This window comes from Pezoporus wallicus, unplaced genomic scaffold, assembly GCF_028554395.1.
Source record: "Pezoporus wallicus isolate ANWC-B61680 ecotype Strahan unplaced genomic scaffold, APGP_CSIRO_Pwel_v1 scaffold_8441, whole genome shotgun sequence".
Classification (NCBI taxonomy): Eukaryota; Metazoa; Chordata; class Aves; order Psittaciformes; family Psittacidae; genus Pezoporus; species Pezoporus wallicus.
In genome coordinates, this window is record NW_026641359.1 from 406,526 (window position 1) to 424,571 (window position 18,046).

The 18,046-nt window shown below is 46.3% G+C and overlaps 3 protein-coding genes and 2 pseudogenes across 3 annotated transcripts; all 5 read right to left on the minus strand.

The window, feature by feature from the left end:
* Positions 1-308: 308 nt before the first annotated feature.
* Positions 309-778, minus strand: LOC130606720 (feather keratin 4-like). Its single transcript, XM_057423239.1, has one exon. It carries the CDS (start codon positions 770-772, stop codon positions 422-424), a length of 351 nt encoding a protein of 116 aa, XP_057279222.1. The 5' UTR covers positions 773-778; the 3' UTR covers positions 309-421.
* A 4,663-nt stretch (positions 779-5,441) lies between these two features.
* LOC130606701 (feather beta keratin-like) lies at positions 5,442-6,518 on the minus strand (annotated as a pseudogene).
* Positions 6,519-8,645: 2,127 nt separating this feature from the next.
* Positions 8,646-8,942, minus strand: LOC130606732 (feather beta keratin-like). The gene has a single exon (XM_057423254.1). The coding sequence runs from the start codon at positions 8,940-8,942 to the stop codon at positions 8,646-8,648; it is 297 nt and encodes a 98-aa protein (XP_057279237.1).
* Positions 8,943-11,784: 2,842 nt separating this feature from the next.
* LOC130606733 (feather beta keratin-like) lies at positions 11,785-12,081 on the minus strand. Its single transcript, XM_057423255.1, has one exon. The coding sequence runs from the start codon at positions 12,079-12,081 to the stop codon at positions 11,785-11,787; it is 297 nt and encodes a 98-aa protein (XP_057279238.1).
* A 3,231-nt stretch (positions 12,082-15,312) lies between these two features.
* LOC130606664 (feather beta keratin-like) lies at positions 15,313-16,048 on the minus strand (annotated as a pseudogene).
* Positions 16,049-18,046: the final 1,998 nt, after the last annotated feature.

Below are 18,046 nucleotides of genomic sequence, written 5' to 3' on the forward strand. Positions count from 1 at the left end.
CAGAGATGTGATAAAAGTATAACTTTAATAATACTAAAGAGTGAATTGAAATACTGCAAAGCAATAGATTTCAGCATGGGAAGAATGGCACATCTCATGATGATTTATTCTGTGGACAGAGCTCTTAGTGTAGCATTACACCTTGACAATTAAGTCCCATCTACTGTCTAAATTGTAAGTTTTACACCAGGCAGCACCAATTACAGAGTTGTGCAGCAGAACTGCATACTTGATTAGAAATATAAAATAGTACAACAAGAGGAGGGCCCTCATTTTAGGGAATTACTAGCTCCCACAGCTCCATAAACTTCAGGCTGTGGGCGTCTAACACTGCATCTGAAAACCATGGCCATGAGCTCAGTCCTGTGTTGAGTTGTGCTTCAGCGTTCCTGGTCATTTCTTCCTGCTTGCTCCTCATGCTTTAGCATGGCCCGTAGAAGCCACTGCGGTAGGTGTTGTAGCGACGGTAGGGCCGGCTGTACCCACTGCCCAGGCCTGGACAGCCAAAGCTCCCTAATCCCAAGGAGCTCCCAGAGGAGATGGGTACTCCCTCAGCACTGAGAGCACTCCCAATGGCTGCAGATGCTGAGGATCCCACTGTGGTGTTCTGGGGGAAAGAGCTGAGGATGGGTCCAGGCAGGGTCACCACCACAGGAGAGGGCTGGATCACCACTGTTGAGTCCTGGCACTGCCTGACACAGGGCTCATTGCAGCTATTTGCCAATGGGGTTGGGCCACAGGAGGTGGGGGGGCACCGTTCATAGCAGGACATGTCTGTAGGATGGACGCAATTCTGAAATACAGGATCAGAAGTGAATGCAATATAGGAATCATACTACATTTACATTTACTCAGCTCAGGACAATAGGAGCTTTCAAAGGATCTTTTTTTGGGGGGGGAAACTGAATGGGGCGTGAGTTGAGAAAGAAAGAAAATTCTTAAATGTGCTACATGAAGATGGAGGATGAAGTAATTCACTCTCAGTTATTGGTGATTCAATGGAATAGCTGGAGGCAGAACAAAAGGACACGTACCTGTATCATTACTTTTAGTATTTTGATTGGCTGTATGTCTGGAAATGCACTACTGACATCCAGCTCCAGGTATTCAGAGGATTGTAGTAGTAGTAATTATGAGTAATACCTAGCTACAAATGTACTTGTGGATAGAGTTCAGCAGACAGATGGAAAATGAAATGAATAATTTTCCAGGTTCCAACTTTGCCTACAAAGAGGTATGAATTTCAATATCGTTAAGGATGCTTGAAGCTGATGTCTTAGGAAATCTTTCCCAGACAGCTAGTCCACAGTGGACAGGATCTCAATCCTATGAGAAAGCCAGGATTTAGAATCATAGAATGGGGAGGGTTGGAAAGGAATTTAATATCATTTAGTCCCAAACCCCTGCCATGGGCAGGGATGCCTCACACGGGACAGAGCCTTGGGCGACAACAACCTGGCCTTGAACAAAATATTCCCTGAACAAAATACTCTCTGAATACCCACTGTGTCTGGTTCCAGCATACCACTAAGAACAAAGGTTGCTGTTTCCTATGTTTATCCCACTTTGTTGGGTGCTGAGGTCTCTTCCATTTTTGCTATTTTTTCCTTTGTTCTCACAGTCCCTGAAACCAGTTCTCTAAACTTGCAGTAGATGTCATTGCTTCCTATAAGACAATTTCAAAACTTGAGTACTAAAAGACACCAAGCAGAGTTTTCTGATATGTTTATCGGGCTGAAGTCCATGTTGATTACTGTAATAGAAGGTTGAGGGTATGTGATTAGAGTCAATATCCTTGCTGAACTATGGCTATTCCTTCTAATATCAGTATGCAGCTCCGTTTTATCTTCATTTAGAAAGTGGTATTTAGAGTTCAAAAACTTGTGGTTCCACCTAATTGATTTTATAACCCACAGACCTCTGCTTTAAACCTTCCTAGTTTGTCTGCTCACCAGCTCTTTCTTTTAGTATATGTATCATCTTACCCACTTATTTCCCACTGTGCCCAGTAGTAAGCTCATCACGATAAAAATAGGCAACAGTGAAAAGCTTCTATGGAATAAACAGCAAAGAAAAGAATTTTTTTTGGATGACATTTCTGAAGATAAATGAACCCACACACTTCACAAATACTGTTGTTTTCATATCAACCCAGTTGAAAATTCACACATTACAGATGATGGATAAGACCCTTAAAGATATAAAAAGCACATTGCTACTTGAAAGATGATTGAGCACAGAGATCTCTGTAATCATATAATGGTTTGAGTTGGAAGGGACCTTTAAAGATCACCTTGTTCCAACCCCCCTTGCACCGGTATATTACCCATTCAGTTTGTTCATCTTTATTAATATTACTATTATTAGAATTTGGTAAACCACTTAGCACATCTGAAAGCCCATATTTGAATAAACTTATATCACCTTTTCAAGGATCTATATGGCCAAGTTGGCAGAAATACCTGCATTTCCAACAGCAAACCCCAATGCTTTAAAGAGAAAAAGTCTTCCCCTGAACCAAACCAGCAGCTAGCAGAATACTGTGGTGAAAAAAGAACAGCAAACAAATTGTTATGAAGGTAAGAATTCAGCAAATAGAAAGAAGTAGAACTAACCTTGTTCACAAAAGAGGAAAATGTAAGAGAAGTGGTAGTAAGGACCTTGAGTTGAGTTTGCTTTTATACTGCATATCGAATGGCCTCAGGAGCACAGACATCCTTTGCGCATGAAATTATTTACCAACGAGTATGTCCTGAATGCAAAGGGCTTCCAACTGATTAAATGTCTTTTCCTTACTATTTATTACTTTGTTTTTATTTCCTTACCTTCTGACATATATATTCCATCACACAAGTATCTCTCATCTTCTGGTATTATGGAGCAAATTTATTCCAGTGCCACCTTTCAGGCACAACAAACTCTATGCTTCAGTATATGTTTCACCTTAGTCATAAGCAAAAATATTGAGAAGAATTTATACCATGCATAATTCATCATTCAAAGCTGCTCTTTTATTAAGAATATGAGTGTGTATCCTTAAGAAATTCTTGTCGCCACCAGTGTTTACAAAGCTCCAACTCTAGCCAAGCGTAAGAACAGTCCAGACTGAACTTTGGTGTTTTCTGAAGGCATAAAAAAGCACAAACATATGCACACCTGAAATGTCACTGAATGCAGTGAGAAAGCATCAAAGCCCTGTGTGAAATTCTATTATACTATATCAAATTTAGATAGTATCACCCTATTACACTTCAATAACACAGTCTGAGACAGCTAATAACACATGGGGACATGTAGACCTGATTTATCTGTTCTTTTAAGAAAAGAACATATATCTTCATTCTGTACCATCTCAGACCATATGTATGAATAGCACTGCGCAAGTCACCTTGAGGACAAATACAAATTTTAAAATACTTTGAGATATCATCCCCCACATAGGGGAAAAAAAACCAACACAACACATAAGGACTTGATTGCCACTGAACTTTTTCCCTTGCTACAGACTGAAGTACAACAGTAATTACACTGCAAACTGCTGGAATTCTGTTACGTAAGTGGAATATAAATATACACTAAATGTTTTTTAACTTTACTTTTCAATTTCTCCTGGACAAGCTGCAGGGTTTGAACCTCCTTGTTGAGCATCCATGACATCATGCTGTCTGAAGATGGCCAATTCCAGGACATTGGTTTCTTTGTTCTTTTAAATCAGCAAACAGAAAGGGGCTTATGGCAGAGACTAGTTCTCCAAGCTTTTTCATTCATCAGCAGCATGTATGTACCTTTCAGGACATGCTGTTCTTGGGTAAAGGCCACTTAACAACTGGACACTTTATTCTCCTGAAATTCATTTCTGTACTTTCTATGCTACAGGTCCATTTGCATCATAGAAAGACGCCTTTCTGTCACCAAGAATGAAGCCATTCTTTGATGTACATCAGAGTGATTACTCAGAGATTCGTGTGAATAATTACTTCAGTCACACCAGTTCTGTCAACGGGGCACCAAATACTTGTGGATGCACTCCAGTCCCTTCAATTATTTCTATAGAAAGCACAGTCAAAGAAACCAAATTTTAAGCAGAGACTCCATTCAGTCTAGGACCTACTGATTTCCCATCTTTCATAGCTTGCTTTTGCTGCCTCAAGCCACAGCCTAAAAGTAAACATATCCCATACTATCTCTAAACCATTCTTCCCCCCCCCCCCCCAGCCCCCTTTAATTTAGTAACTTTGCAAGTAAGTAATTCTTAAGCAAAAAGGGCTTATAAGCTTAAAACATTTGGAAAAATATAAAACTATCTTTTCCTCCTGGCATGTGAACATTTGGGCTGGTTCTAGCAGTGAACCTGAATTCCAGTTGTCTTCCCCCTGGTTACTTCACTATCTCTATCAGCGCTACAACATTTCACTTTTGAAATAGATATTAGTAGGCTTTAAAGGAGAAAGCCCTGAATGAAGTGGACAGTCATCAAAATTACACAACTCTCTCATGTTGCTTTCCTGTCCTATGTTCTGTTAGAACCTGCACAGCACCAGCAGTAGAACAAAGGCATTGATACAATAAAGAACTTGGACAAATTTCTCAGAAGCTTATGTGCCTACAGACAAGCTATTCTTTATTTGTCATTGATGTCTCTTAGCTGCACACAATGTTGTGAGCTTTAAGATCTTTGAGAAAAACCCTAGGTGGTAACAGGAGCAATTTGATTTTAATCTTACAGGAAATACCTATGGCTATTTATCTACTTCTTCACTCAGTTTTCCTCTAAATTATGAGAGTTTTTGTGTGGATTAGCTAAGCAAAAATATTTCATGGACTGTGCTTAATATTTGAAAGAGAAGATATCAAAGCCCATCATCAACATAGTTTTATGATTCTGCTGAGATTTGAATATGCGCTTCCCCTTTGAAGCCCTGAGTCAAAATCACTCAAAGAATGTCATGGTTGAAGCTTCAGAGGCTGGTAGTATTCAATCTAATCAAAATCAGATACCCAAATACTGCTTCTGAATTAGGGAGTTTCATATTCTGGGAGTTTTACAGATGCCAAATAAGTGATAAGATCAGAAAGTTCCCAAACTAAAAGAGGACAATTGTACTGTTAAGCACAGAGGTGGGAAAAAAAATGGGGAAAAAAATAGCAAGAGAAATACATAGGTAAAAAGGTTCAGTGTTTCGCAGGAGTCTAAACAATGAAATTCTTTTTATCATGTTGATTGTGGTGACTATTCAATTCACATTTTCCACTGAGAAGATACTCTGCAGAGATTTGCCACAGGACATATTCGGCCCCAAGAAGATGAAAAAAGGAGAATTAAACCATAATGAAACATATATTCAGATGCAAAACAAGTTTAATCATGTAAAGTCAAGCAGCATTCAGCAAACAAAAGATATATATTTATAAAAGAGAAAAAAACTTTTAACCCATTGCAAGTGAAAGACAGCAAGAGACATTTCACTTTTCCTCAAGTCCTGAATAAAAACCCTCCGTTCATCATTTTAAAGTACAGCGTTATACCAAGACAACGTGAAATTCAAAATCACAGAGGCATGGAAAGTCATCAAGAGCAGGAATTTCAAGAACAAGACATGTTGGCCAAGTGCCCAGAAAGCACCTTGCTTCTCTCTCTCTTTTTCAGGGAGGGAGAGGAGCACTGAACTCATCTGGCAACCCTGGCCAGCAGCTCCAGCCTCAGTCTGACACCTGGTTTTGGGCTTCCTGGTTGATGGACGTCCAGCCTGGGTTTAGCAGGGCAAGCTCCTTCTGCCGCAGTAGCGACCACCAAGGCCAGAGAGGCTGAAGCCCCCAGAGTTGATGGGCACTCCCTCCTCACTCAGGATGCTGCCAACAGCAGCAGATGCTGAGGATCCCACGGCGGTGTTCTGGGGGAAGGAGCTGAGGATGGGTCCGGGCAGGGTCACCACCACGGGAGAGGGCTGGATCACCACACGGGAGTCCTGGCACTGCCTGACACAGGGCTCGTTGCAGCTGTTGGCCAGTGGGGTTGGCCCACAGGGACGGCACAGATCGTAGCAGGACATGGCTGTGGGATGGAGGTGGACCTGGGAGAGAGGGCAGGGAAAGCACAGGCAGTGTGTGAGGGAAAGCCTGCTCAGCCAGAGCAAAGGCACAGGCTGGGGAGAAGGGACAGCCTGTGTAGGGTGTCAAAGATCCTCAGTAGGGAGGAAGAGAGCCTCTGTAGCTGAAGTTCCCAAGGAGGCACAGGAAAAGTGTAAGACCTTCTTCCACCTCTCCCAAGTGGAGAACAAGAGGAAGAAACAGAGAGAACAGGATCAAGGAGAAAGGCTGCCAGCAAAAGCTACCAAAAGGCTATGGCAAAGTTGAGGCCAAATGAAAAAGAGGAAAACAAGATAGAAGGCAAAGACACTTGCAGCTCACCTTGCTCACCAAGGAGGAGAAGGCAAGAGAAGTAGATGAGGGAGCCTGCTCTGGGACTGACTTTTATACTGGTCCAGACTGCCCCAGGCCCAGAGACACCCTTTGCTCATGTAAAGTGTTTACCAACAAGCTCATCTTGCATGCAAAGCACCACAATTAAAGAAATGAGGACAGTGCTTACATTCCCTGCAATGCTGCCTTTTCATTTCCCTGTTTGTGACGTACCCATTCAGCAACAAGCCTCCTTTCAAGTGACAATATCAGAGGACAAAATTATTACATGAAACATGACACAGATGTATGATTCTATTGCACAGTACCTGAGCAAGGAAAATTCACAGACTGTAGACAGGTGCAGCCCAGAGTCCAGGTCAACCATCAAGCTCATGGTGATGCAGGACTGACATAAGGCAGCACAGTCACTCCACACATTAGGAGTAGATCCCTGGATGCTAACCTGGGCCAAAAAGCTCATCAATTGCTGACAAGGGCCATAAGAACCAGACAGAACTAAGCACAGACTGGGCATGCCATCCACTAATGACTGTCTGGATCAAGGGAGTCAGGCATACACAAATGTACTAAAGAACAGGAAGCTCACACTCCTACTGCTAAGCTGAAGAAAAGGGCAAAGGCTCAGCACAGAACTTAAATAGAGAAGTGGGTTAAAGGGGAGTGAGAGGACTGAGAGATCCCAGGTGAGGCTCATCACAGCCATTGGCCTGGGAGTTCTTGCACTCAGGCCATTGATGTGCAAGAAGAGGAAATCTTTTCTGCACCTGGGACACAGCACACCAGCTCCATCTATGACCACAGTGTGGGGAGAGGGACTTTTCATTCAAGAGAGCAAGTTTACATTCATTGTGTATGTGCAATATCTGTCCTTTCTTCTAAGCATCCTTTCAATCCTACCCCTGCCCCAGAAAATCCATGGGTAGGGTCTCCTGCCAGACCTTCATATCCCCACATTTAATGCCCAGCAGCTTTCATATGGAGAAAATAGGGCTTTAGTTATGGGGAAAGACACTGTAGGTGTTCCCACTACGTAGGGCACAGCACAAAATGTGCACATAACTGCCTGAAGCAATACTGGAGACCAAAGGGAAAAACATCAACTGTGGAAGACTAGAGGATGAGGCAGGAACGGACAGGCAGCTTGTCATCCTCTAGATCACCTGTTGCAGTAGCAACTATTATATCTCAGAGGAGTAGGCCAGACCACCTACATGCCAGCTCCATGCATGGGCAAGGAGATATCCCTCCCTGATCCCAGTGGACTTGCAGTTCAGGAGAGAATGGGAAAAGGACACAATGGCTGCACCCTGGAGGATTTCTTCATTTCATCTGCTGGTATACAAGAGACCGAGAAGGACTTCACTACAGCTTCGTGGACAACAAGTCATGTACACTCCCAATCAGTAACTCTGCAGGTCTAACATTGCTATGTACTTCAGAAAGGGGACTGAGGAGCATGGTCTGGGGGCAGAAGTGGTGGGTTACTGTTTATTTGACATCTGAACATGACACGCACATCTACTGGCCATGGAAGGAATTGAAGGGGTTTGATGCAAAACACAAGTCTTTTGTTCAGGACAAAACTTTGTGACTTTGGAAAGGCAGTGTTGGATGCAACTATGTCATCCAAGTGACAACTTCAGTAGAACACCCCCTCCCAATCTCCCAAGAAAGATGGAAACCACCACATACCTTCACCCACACCTTTCCCCTGTATAGCATTCCATTTTTGCCTGCCAAGCTTGGCTGGGCATCGCAGGAGGGAAGAAACACAAGGAGACTCAAGCTACAATGCAGCATAAACTTTAATGTATTTAAAGAAAGAAACAAAGCAGTGCATCCTGGAAGAGACAACGTCCAGGCTTCTACAAGGGCACCTGACAGTCAGACACCCTTCACAGCATCAAGACAAATTTCTCCCACATCCATGGGGAGAAGGAGATGAGCAGGAACCCTCTGCACTTGCTTCAGTATGAACCCATGGCACAGGACAGCAGGAGGCAACAGGGACTCATGATGCGGAGAAGAAAGCAGGATAAGAAGATATCAACTAGCCATGTTTCCAGACAGCACAGGCTGGCACCTTGCTTCCATATCTCCCTTGCAGGAGGGAGCAACAGTGATCAACCTGTCTGGGAATCCTGGCCAGCAGCAACGTCCTCAGTCCGGCACCTGACTTTGGGCTTCCTGGTCCATGCACTCACTGGACATCCAACCTGGGTTTAGCAGGGCAGGCTCCTTCTGCCGCAGTAGCGGCCACCAAGGCCAGAGAGGCTGAAGCCCCCAGAGTTGATGGGCACTCCTGCCTCACTCAGGATGCTGCCAACAGCAGCAGATGCTGAGGATCCCACGGCGGTGTTCTGGGGGAAGGAGCTGAGGATGGGTCCGGGAAGGGTCACCACCACGGGAGATGGTTCAATGATGACCCTGGAGTCCTGGCACTGCCTGACACAGGGCTCGTTGCAGCTGTTGGCCAGTGGGGTTGGCCCACAGGGACGGCACAGATCGTAGCAGGACATGGCTGTGGGATGGAGGTGGACCTGGGAGAGAGGGCAGGGAAGCACAGTCAGCAGGCAGGGAACATACTGACAGCCTACACAGTCAGAGCAAAGCACAGGCTGGAGAGCAGGGACAATCTCAGTAGGGAGGAAGAGAGATCCTAAACACCCAATCCTGAAACATCCCCTGAAAAAAGTCGTCCCCCACCTTCCATTGTGGTTGCAAGGATCCAAGACTCAGGACATAAAGAGTAAGGAGCTCAGTGATACAAGAAGACAGAGGAGGAAAGGAGAAAGAGTGCAAAAAGGCAGTTGTATCTCACCTTGCTTACCAAGGAGGAGAAGGCAAGAGAAGTGGATGAGGGAGCCTGCAGTTGGACTGGCTTTTATACAGGTGCAGGACAGCCCAGTCACAGAGGCAGTCTTTGAGCATGAAATGTGTTTACCAAGAAGCTCATCTTCCATGCAAAGCATCACAATTAAAGAAATGGGGACACTGTTTATATTCATTGCTATGCTGTCTTTTTGTTTCCCAGTTTGTGACATGCCCATTCAGCCACACAGGCTCCTTTCAACAGACACTATTAGAGGCCAAAATGTTTCAAGGGGAAATGACAAGTCAGCATAGGCAGATGATGCAGCCAGTGATGAGGAGTGTCCTACCTCACCATGTGAAGCCAGACTCTTACCCTCAGGGGCTCACTTTAAAGTGTTCCTGAAGTATGTCGCCCATCTCCTTTAGCCCTGAGGCTTCAGCCTGGACATGCACACACAAGGGTCGGCTCCATCAGCCACTCGCTCTTGTGCTATGCATACACACTCTGTATTACACACTGCCTTTCTAGGCAGAGCACCTCTGCTATGGGGTTTAGACTCTCTGAGACTGAGATTTGAACTCAGCAGAAGTTGTTCTTCCTCTTTTGTCATCTTCCTTCTCTCCTTCATTCCCACCTGCCTTTAACAGCAGACTAGCAGTGCCTAAGAACCAAGGCTATTCCCCTCCAAACACTCTTTGCTGGAGACCACTTACAAAGCTGGATACTCCCCAGTGACCAATGTACGTGCTGGTAATCAACATATGTCCTCCTTTTTATGATGCTCAGCAGCAGAATGAGGAGTCAATGGCCATAAACTAAACCGCAAGTTTCACCTGAGAAAGAGGAAGAATTTCTTCATTGGAGCACTGGAACAGGCTGCCCAAGAGAGTTATCAAGTCTCCCTCTCTGGAGATACTTCAAATCAGCCCAGTAGCATTCCTGTGTAACCCGCTCTAGGTGGCCATAACTTGGCAAAGGGGTTGGACTGGATGATCTAGTGGTTCCTTCCAACATTAATAATTCTATAATTCTGTGATTCTCTGAATCTGTGTTCTTACTGCCCATGTCTTTGACACTTCCACTTTGACTATGCAGATGGCCGGCAGACCAGGCATGGCCAAATACTTGGCAGGATTTCCACAGGACATCCAACAGTGCTCACCAGCAAGCAGAGCCTATAAATCTTTGCAAGGGCAATCGTAGTGTCACAGCACAACAAATGCCTCCTACTCTACCAGAACAGCAGCACAAAGTATTGCCTGCCTGTAATGGAGGGACTGAGAATTGAGATGGTGGGGTACCATTCCGTCAGTCTTCCCAGCTTGGGGGGTGATGGGAGGGACAGAGGAATCACTGTTTGACACCTCTATGGGTACAGTCTGCACAGCAGCTGAGTGGGGTTTGGGGATGATTTGCAGACATCTGCTTCAGAACAACTGTTGCTCAGGACACATTGACACACACAGAAGGACTCCATATCAACTAATGCTTCTGACCACAGAACTGCTTTAGTGAGGCAAAGATGGTTTTCCTGCTCCCTGGTAGCCCTCCACAGAGTTTCCAGAGCATGTCACTGATGCTCCCCATCTCTTTCAGAGTGTTTCCCCTGTGTGACCATTCTCCTCCCTAAACAATTTTACACAACAGTGATGAACCCACCCCCATTGTGCCAATATCCAGAGAGGTTACATCTCCTCTTAGATGCCGTGGCTAACATTACTTTTAGACTCCCTTCAGTTCAGGGCTTGGAGGAAGTACTTGGAGGAGGGCAGAAGCTCACATTCAGAGCTTTGGACAGGTGACTGTTAGCCTGTATAGAAATGTCTTCCACTGGGTTATTAGAGGCAGTATCCAAGCTAGCATGGTGCTCACATGTCCATTCGGAGAGCTCATGGCAAGTTTTGCATGCTGAGACTATAACACACTCCCTCTATCACCACATCTCTCTTCAAGTGACCATACCCTTAAGTATACTCAGCTCCTCCAAGCACAAGACAGATCAAACAGTGAACCTCACTCATTCACTCTCTTCACCTCTAGAATATCCCATTTTCCCCAGCCCAGCTTGGCTGGACATCCCAGGAAGAAAGGAACACGAGAAAAACTCAAGCTACAATGCAGCATAAACTTTAATGAGTTTAAAGAGAGAAACAAAGCAGTGCATCCTGGAAGGAATACTGCCCGGGATGCTACTGGGCCGCCTGACAGACAGGCACCCTTCACAGCAATGGGACAAGTGTTTTCCTTCCACACACATGCGGAAAGGGTGATGAACTCTCTGCTTGCTTGAGGATGAACCCATGGCACAGGACAGCAGGAGGCAACAGGTACTCATGATGTGGAGAAGAAAGCAGGAGAAGAAGAAGACATCAGCTGGACATATTTCCAGACAGCACATGCTGATAACTTGCTTCTATCCCACCCTTGCAGGAGGAAATGGAGTTGCTCAACCCATCTGGGAACTCTGGCCAGCAGCAATGTCCTCAGTCCGGCACCTGGCTTTTTTTTTTCCTGGTCGATGCACTTACTGGATGTCCAGCCTGGGTTTAGTAGGGCAGGCACCTTCTGCCGCAGTAACGGCCACCAAGGCCAGAGAGGCTGAAGCCCCCAGAGTTGATGGGCACTCCCTCCTCACTCAGGATGCTGCCAACAGCAGCAGATGCTGAGGATCCCACGGCGGTGTTCTGGGGGAAGGAGCTGAGGATGGGTCCGGGCAGGGTCACCACCACGGGAGATGGTTCAATGATGACCCTGGAGTCCTGGCACTGCCTGACACAGGGCTCGTTGCAGCTGTTGGCCAGTGGGGTTGGCCCACAGGGACGGCACAGATCGTAGCAGGACATGGCTGTGGGATGGAGGTGGACCTGGGACCTGGGAGAGAGGGCAGGGAAAGCGCAGGGATCATGTAAGAAGCAGCCTGACAGCCTGCTCACCCAGAGCAAAGGCACAGGCTTGGGAGCAGGAACAGCCTCAGTAGGGAGGAAGAGAGATAAGGGAACTGAATCCAAAACAGGAATGAAAGCCAAAGACGTTTCTCCACCTCTCACATTGGTGGCTAAGAGTCTAAGGTCAGGAGCAGGACAAAGGACCAAGACTCTCAGAAAAAGATATAACAAGCTCAGAAAGGAAACAGTTTAAGCAAAACAAGAGAGAGGCAAATTTGGTTGCAGCTCACCTTGTTCACCAAGAAGAAGGCAAGAGAAGTGGATGAGGGAACCTGCAGTTGGACTGGCTTTTATAGTGGTGCAGGACACCCCAGGCACAGAACCAGTCTTTGAGCATGAAATGTGTTTAGCAAAGAGCTCATCTTCCATGCAAAGCATCACAATTAAATAAATGGGGACACTGTTTATGCTTCCTGCAATGTTTCCTTTTCATTTCCCTGTTCATGACGTGCCCATTCAGCCACACAGGCTCCTTTCAACTGACACTATTAGAGGCCAAAATGTTTCCAGGGGAATTGACGCATCAGCACAGCCAGATGATGCAGCCAACGATGAGGATTTTCTTACCTCACCATGTGAAGCAAGACTCTTGCCCTGCAGGGCCTCACTTTAAAGAGCTTCTGATGCATGTGTCCCATCTCCTCATATCCTTGAGGCTTCAGCCTGGACATGCACACACAAGGGTTGGCTCTGTCAGCCACTCGTTCTTGTGTTAGGCTCATGCACTCTGTATTAGGCATCGCCTTTCTAGGCAGGGCACCTCTGCTATGAGGTTTAGACTCTCTGAGACTGAGATTTGATCTCAGCAGAATTTGTTCTGCCTCATTTGCCATCTTCCTTTTCTTGCGCATCCCTCTTGCATTTAGCGGCTCTCCTGGGTTCAGCAGTAGCAGTCATTTTTCTCCCTTTTAGTAGCTGGTGCAGTGCTGCATTTTTTACTTTAGTCTGGGAACAGTGCTGATAACATACAGATGTGTTTAGTTCTTACAAAGTAATGTTTACTTTGATCAAGGACTTTCTCAGTCTCATCCTCTGCTAGGGAGGAGGGGAAGCCAGGAGGAAGCAGAGACAGGACACCTGACCCGAACTAGTCAAAGGGATATTCCATACCACAGCATGTCATGCCAGTATATAAACTGGGGAGAGCTACTAGGAAGGCCCAGATCGCTGCTGGGGTCAGGCTGGGTATTGGTCAGCAGGTGGTGAGCAATTGTATTCTCTCCCCTTGTTATTTCCCTTATCATTATTATAATTGGTGGTAGCAGTAGTGGTTTTTTATTATACCTTACTTACTGGACTGCTCTTACCTCAACCCCTGGGAGCTACACTCCTCCCCATCCTTCCGGGAGCCAGGGAAGGAAGAATGGAGCGGAGTGAGCAAGTGGCTGTGTGGTTCTGAGTTACCGGCTGGGCTTAAACCATGACAGCAGCAGACTGCCAGTGCTTAAGAACTAGGGCTTTTCCCCTCCCAGTATTCTTTACTGGAGACCACAGGCAAAGCTGAATGCGCCCTGGGAACCAAGGCATGTCATGCCTAATCGATACACATCCTTCTTCTTGCCCATGTCTTTGCCACTGCTTCTGCTTTAGCCACGCAGATGGCTGCACACCAGGCAGGTATGCACACATGTTGGCAGGATTTCCATAGGACACACAACCCTGCTCAGTAGCAAGCAGGGCCTATGAACCTTTGCAAGGAGAATTGGAGGAGCATGACACAGCAGGTGCCTCCTACTTTACCTGAAGCATAACCAGAAAAGCAGCACAAAGTATTGCCTGTATGTGAAGGAAGGAATGAGAATTGAGGTGGTGGTGTAACACTTCATTAATCTCCCCAGTTTGGCCATGGTTGGAGAAAAAAAAGACCACTGGTTGGCACCTCTCTAAGAACAGCCTTCACAGCAGCTGGAGGGGTTTCGGAAGGATTTGCAGCACATCTCTTTTGTGAGCCACTGCCTTTCAGGACACAGTGACACACATAGAAGGTCTCGACAACACCTTAAGGTTTTGACCACAGAAATGATCCAGTGTGGACAACAGTGATTTTCCTGTTCTCTTCTATCCCTTTGCAGAGAGTCCAGTATATGTCACCAGCACTGCCCATCTCTTTCAGAGAGTTACCCCTGTGTGACCATTCCTCTCCTAAACGTTTTACACAACCATAATGATCACATCCCCATTGTGTCAATATATAGTAGAGAGGTCATATCTTCCCTTACACAGTGGCCCTGGCTGACACCTATTCCTTCAACTCCTTTTGGATTCCCTTCAGTTCCAGGCCTTGGAAAAAGTACTTGGAGGAGGGAAGGGCAAGGATCAACTAAGGGATATAGCACACAATCAGAGCCTTATACAGGTGCATGTTGGCCTGCCTAGAAATATCTTCCAGTGGCTTAATGGCTAGACTCATAAACTAGAGGCACCTCCAAGCTTGCTTGTTGGCCATATGTTCCTTGGGGAAGTTCTGAAAAACCTTTGTGTGTTCAGATGATACCATACTCCCATCAACCACACCATATCTCTTAGAATGACTGAAGCCCCTGAAAGTACTCAGCTCCTCCATGCACAAGAGAGGTCAAAAACTGGCTTTAACATGCATCTTATTCCCATTCAGGAAATCGCATTTTCCCCTACCTAGATTAAATAGGTATTTCGGGACAGAAGGAACATGAGGAGACTGAAACTACAATGCAGCATAAATTTTAATTAGTCTAAAGAGAGAAACAAAGCAGCGCATCCTGGAAGGGACGGTGTCCAGGCTGCTACAAGGGCACTCGACAATCAAGAACTTCTTCACAGCAACAGAAAATGCATATTCCTGCCACACACGTGAGGAGAGGGTGACGAACAGAGAGGTTCCCCATTTGCTTCAAGATGAACTCATGGCACAGGACAGCAGGAGGCAACAGGGACTCATGGTGTGGAGAAGAAAGCAGAAGAAGAAGAAGACATCAGATGGCTGTGATTCCAGATACCACAGGCTGGCACTTTGCTTGTCTCCCTCCCTTGCAGGAGGACACAAGGATGCTCAACCCATCTGGGAACTCTGGCCAGCAGCAATGTCCTCAGTCCAGCACCTGGCTTTGGGCTTCCTGGTCCACACATTCAATGGACATGTCCAGCCTGGATTTAGCAGGGCAGGTACCTTCTGCCACAGTAGCGGCCACCAAGGCCAGAGAGGTTGAAGCCCCCAGAGTTGATGGGCACTCCCTCCTCACTCAGGATGCTGCCAACAGCAGCAGAGGTGGAGGATCCCACGGCGGTGTTCTGGGGGAAGGAGCTGAGGATGGGTCCGGGCAGGGTCACCACCACGGGAGAGGGCTGGATCACCACACGGGAGTCCTGGCACTGCCTGACACAGGGCTCGTTGCAGCTGTTGGCCAGTGGGGTTGGCCCACAGGGACGGCACAGATCGTAGCAGGACATGGCTGTGGGATGGAGGTGGACCTGGGAGAGAGAGCAGGGAAAGCACAGGCAGCGTGTGAGGAGCAGCCTGACAGCCTGCTCAGCCAGAGCAAAGGCACAGGCTTGGGAGCAGGGACAGCTTCAGTAGGAAAGAAGAGGGATAAGAGCCCTGAACCCAAAACAGGAATGAAAACCAAAGACCGTTCTCTACCTCTCATAGTGGTGGCTAAGAGTCCAAAGTCAAGAGTGTGAAAAGGACCAAGACTCTCAGCAAAATTTTTAACAAGATCAGAAGTAAAAGAGGAGTTTAAGCAAAACAGAGGAGTGAGGCAAATTCAATTGCAGCTCACCTTGTTCACCAAGGAGGAGAAGGCAAGAGAAGTGGATGAGGGAGCCTGCAGCTGCACTGGCTTTTATACTAGTGCAGGACACCCCAGGCCCAGAAGCATGCTTTGAGCATGAAATGCGTTTACCAAGAAGCTCATCTTCCATGCAAAGCATCACAATTAAAGAAATGGGAACTGTTCTTCATGTTCCCTGCAACACTTCCTTTTCATTTCCCTGTTCATGACGTGCCCATTCAGCCACTCAGGCTCCTTTCAACAGACACTATTAGAGCCCTAACTTTTTCAGGGGAAATGACAAGTCAGCATAGGCAGATGATGCAGCCAATGATGAGGAATGTTCTACCTCACAAGTGAGGCAAGACTCTTGCCCTGAAGGACATCACTTTAAAGTATTTCCTCATATATGTGGCCCATCTCCTCATAACCTTGAGGCTTCAGCCTGGACATACACATAAGGTTCAGCTCCACCAGCCACTCGTTCTCGCGTTATGCTCATGCGCTCCGTATTAGGCAATGCCTTTCTAGGCAGGGCACCTCTGTCATGGGGTTTAGACATTCTCATTGAGAATGGGCTTTGACCTCAGTAGAAGTTGTTCTTCCGCTTTTGTCATCTTCCTTCTCTCACTCATCCTTCCCGTGTTTAGTAGCAGACTACCAGTGCTTAAGGACCAAGGCTATTCCCCTCAAAAATAGAGACCGCAGGCAAAGCTGAACACCCATGGGGGACCAAGGCATTTCATGGCCAATAAAGATGTCCTTCTTCCACCCCATAACTTTGCCACCACTTCTACTTTAGCTATGAAGATGGCTGCAAACCGGACATGACCAAATACTTGGCAGAATTTCACAGAGGACACAACAGTGCTCAGTAGTGAACAGGGCCCATGACTCTTTGCAAGGGCAATTGGAGGCGTATGGCACAACAGATGGCTCCTACTCTACCCAAAGAACAACCAGAAGTGCAACACAAAGATTTCCCTGCATGTGATGGAGGGAATGAGAATTGAGATGGTGGGGTACCACTGCCTCAGCCTTTCTACCTTGGGACATGCTTGAAAGGACAAAGGTATTGCTGGTTTGTATGTCTCGAGGCACATCGTGCAAAGGACCTGTGTGGGATTTCTGTAGGATTTAGTGGAAGCTGTCCCAACTTTTAGCAGGAGAGTCAAACTAGTTGACGTTTCAGGTAACTTTAAAACCTCACACTTCAATGATTCACAGGACATTTGCTGCAGTGTGCATTCCTTTCAGACACAGTAACAAACAGGGGGACTCAGCAGTGCTTTTGAGCACAAGACTGCTCCAAGTGGGGCAAAGATGCTTTTCCTTCACCCTGCTCACCCTCCACATGCTTTCCAGCATGTAACAACGCTGTAATCTCTTTAGGTGAGTCCTATATGCACAGTGCCCCCTCCTGCAGCTTTTACCCATCCATGATAAAACCCTTCCCAAATGTGGAAACATCCAGAAGAGACGTCACATCTGAGTTTACAATTGCCCTGTCCAAAAACTTCACTTCAACTCCTTTGGCACTCTCTCCACTACTAAGATTTGCACAAAAGGCTTGGAGGAGGGAAGGGCAGGTGAATATTGTGAGTGGTAACATACAGTTAGAGTGTTGGGCAGGTGGGTCTTAGCCTGCATAGAAACATCTTCCAGCTGGTTATTGTATTGCATACTCATATGGAATCCAGGATCCAACCTCACTTGCGATTCCCATGTACCCTGACAGAGCTCCTTGCCAGCCATTGTATGTCCAGAAAATATATCACACTCAATATCTCTTACAGTGACCATAGCCCTTGAATGCATTCAGCTCACCCTACTTGAGTGCACGCAGCTCATCCATGCACAAAGGTGGTCTACCACTGACTCTTACCCACCCACTGTCTCTCCCTTCAAGGCATCCCAAATACACTTGGACAGATTTTGCCTGAGCATCCCATTTCACACTGCATAGCTTGACTGGAAATCCCAGAAGGGAAGCAACATGAGGAGAAACAAACTATAATGCAGCATAAACTTTAATGAATAAAAAGAGAGAAAGAAAGCAGTGCATCCTGAAAGAGACGATGACCATCTTGCTAAAAGGGCACCTGACACTCAGGCAC

Coding starts and splice junctions, on each gene's coding strand:
- LOC130606732 (XM_057423254.1), bottom strand. CDS start 8,942: ATGTCCTGCTACGATCTGTGCCGTCCCTGTGGGCCAACCCCACTGGCC.
- LOC130606733 (XM_057423255.1), bottom strand. CDS start 12,081: ATGTCCTGCTACGATCTGTGCCGTCCCTGTGGGCCAACCCCACTGGCC.
- LOC130606720 (XM_057423239.1), bottom strand. CDS start 772: ATGTCCTGCTATGAACGGTGCCCCCCCACCTCCTGTGGCCCAACCCCA.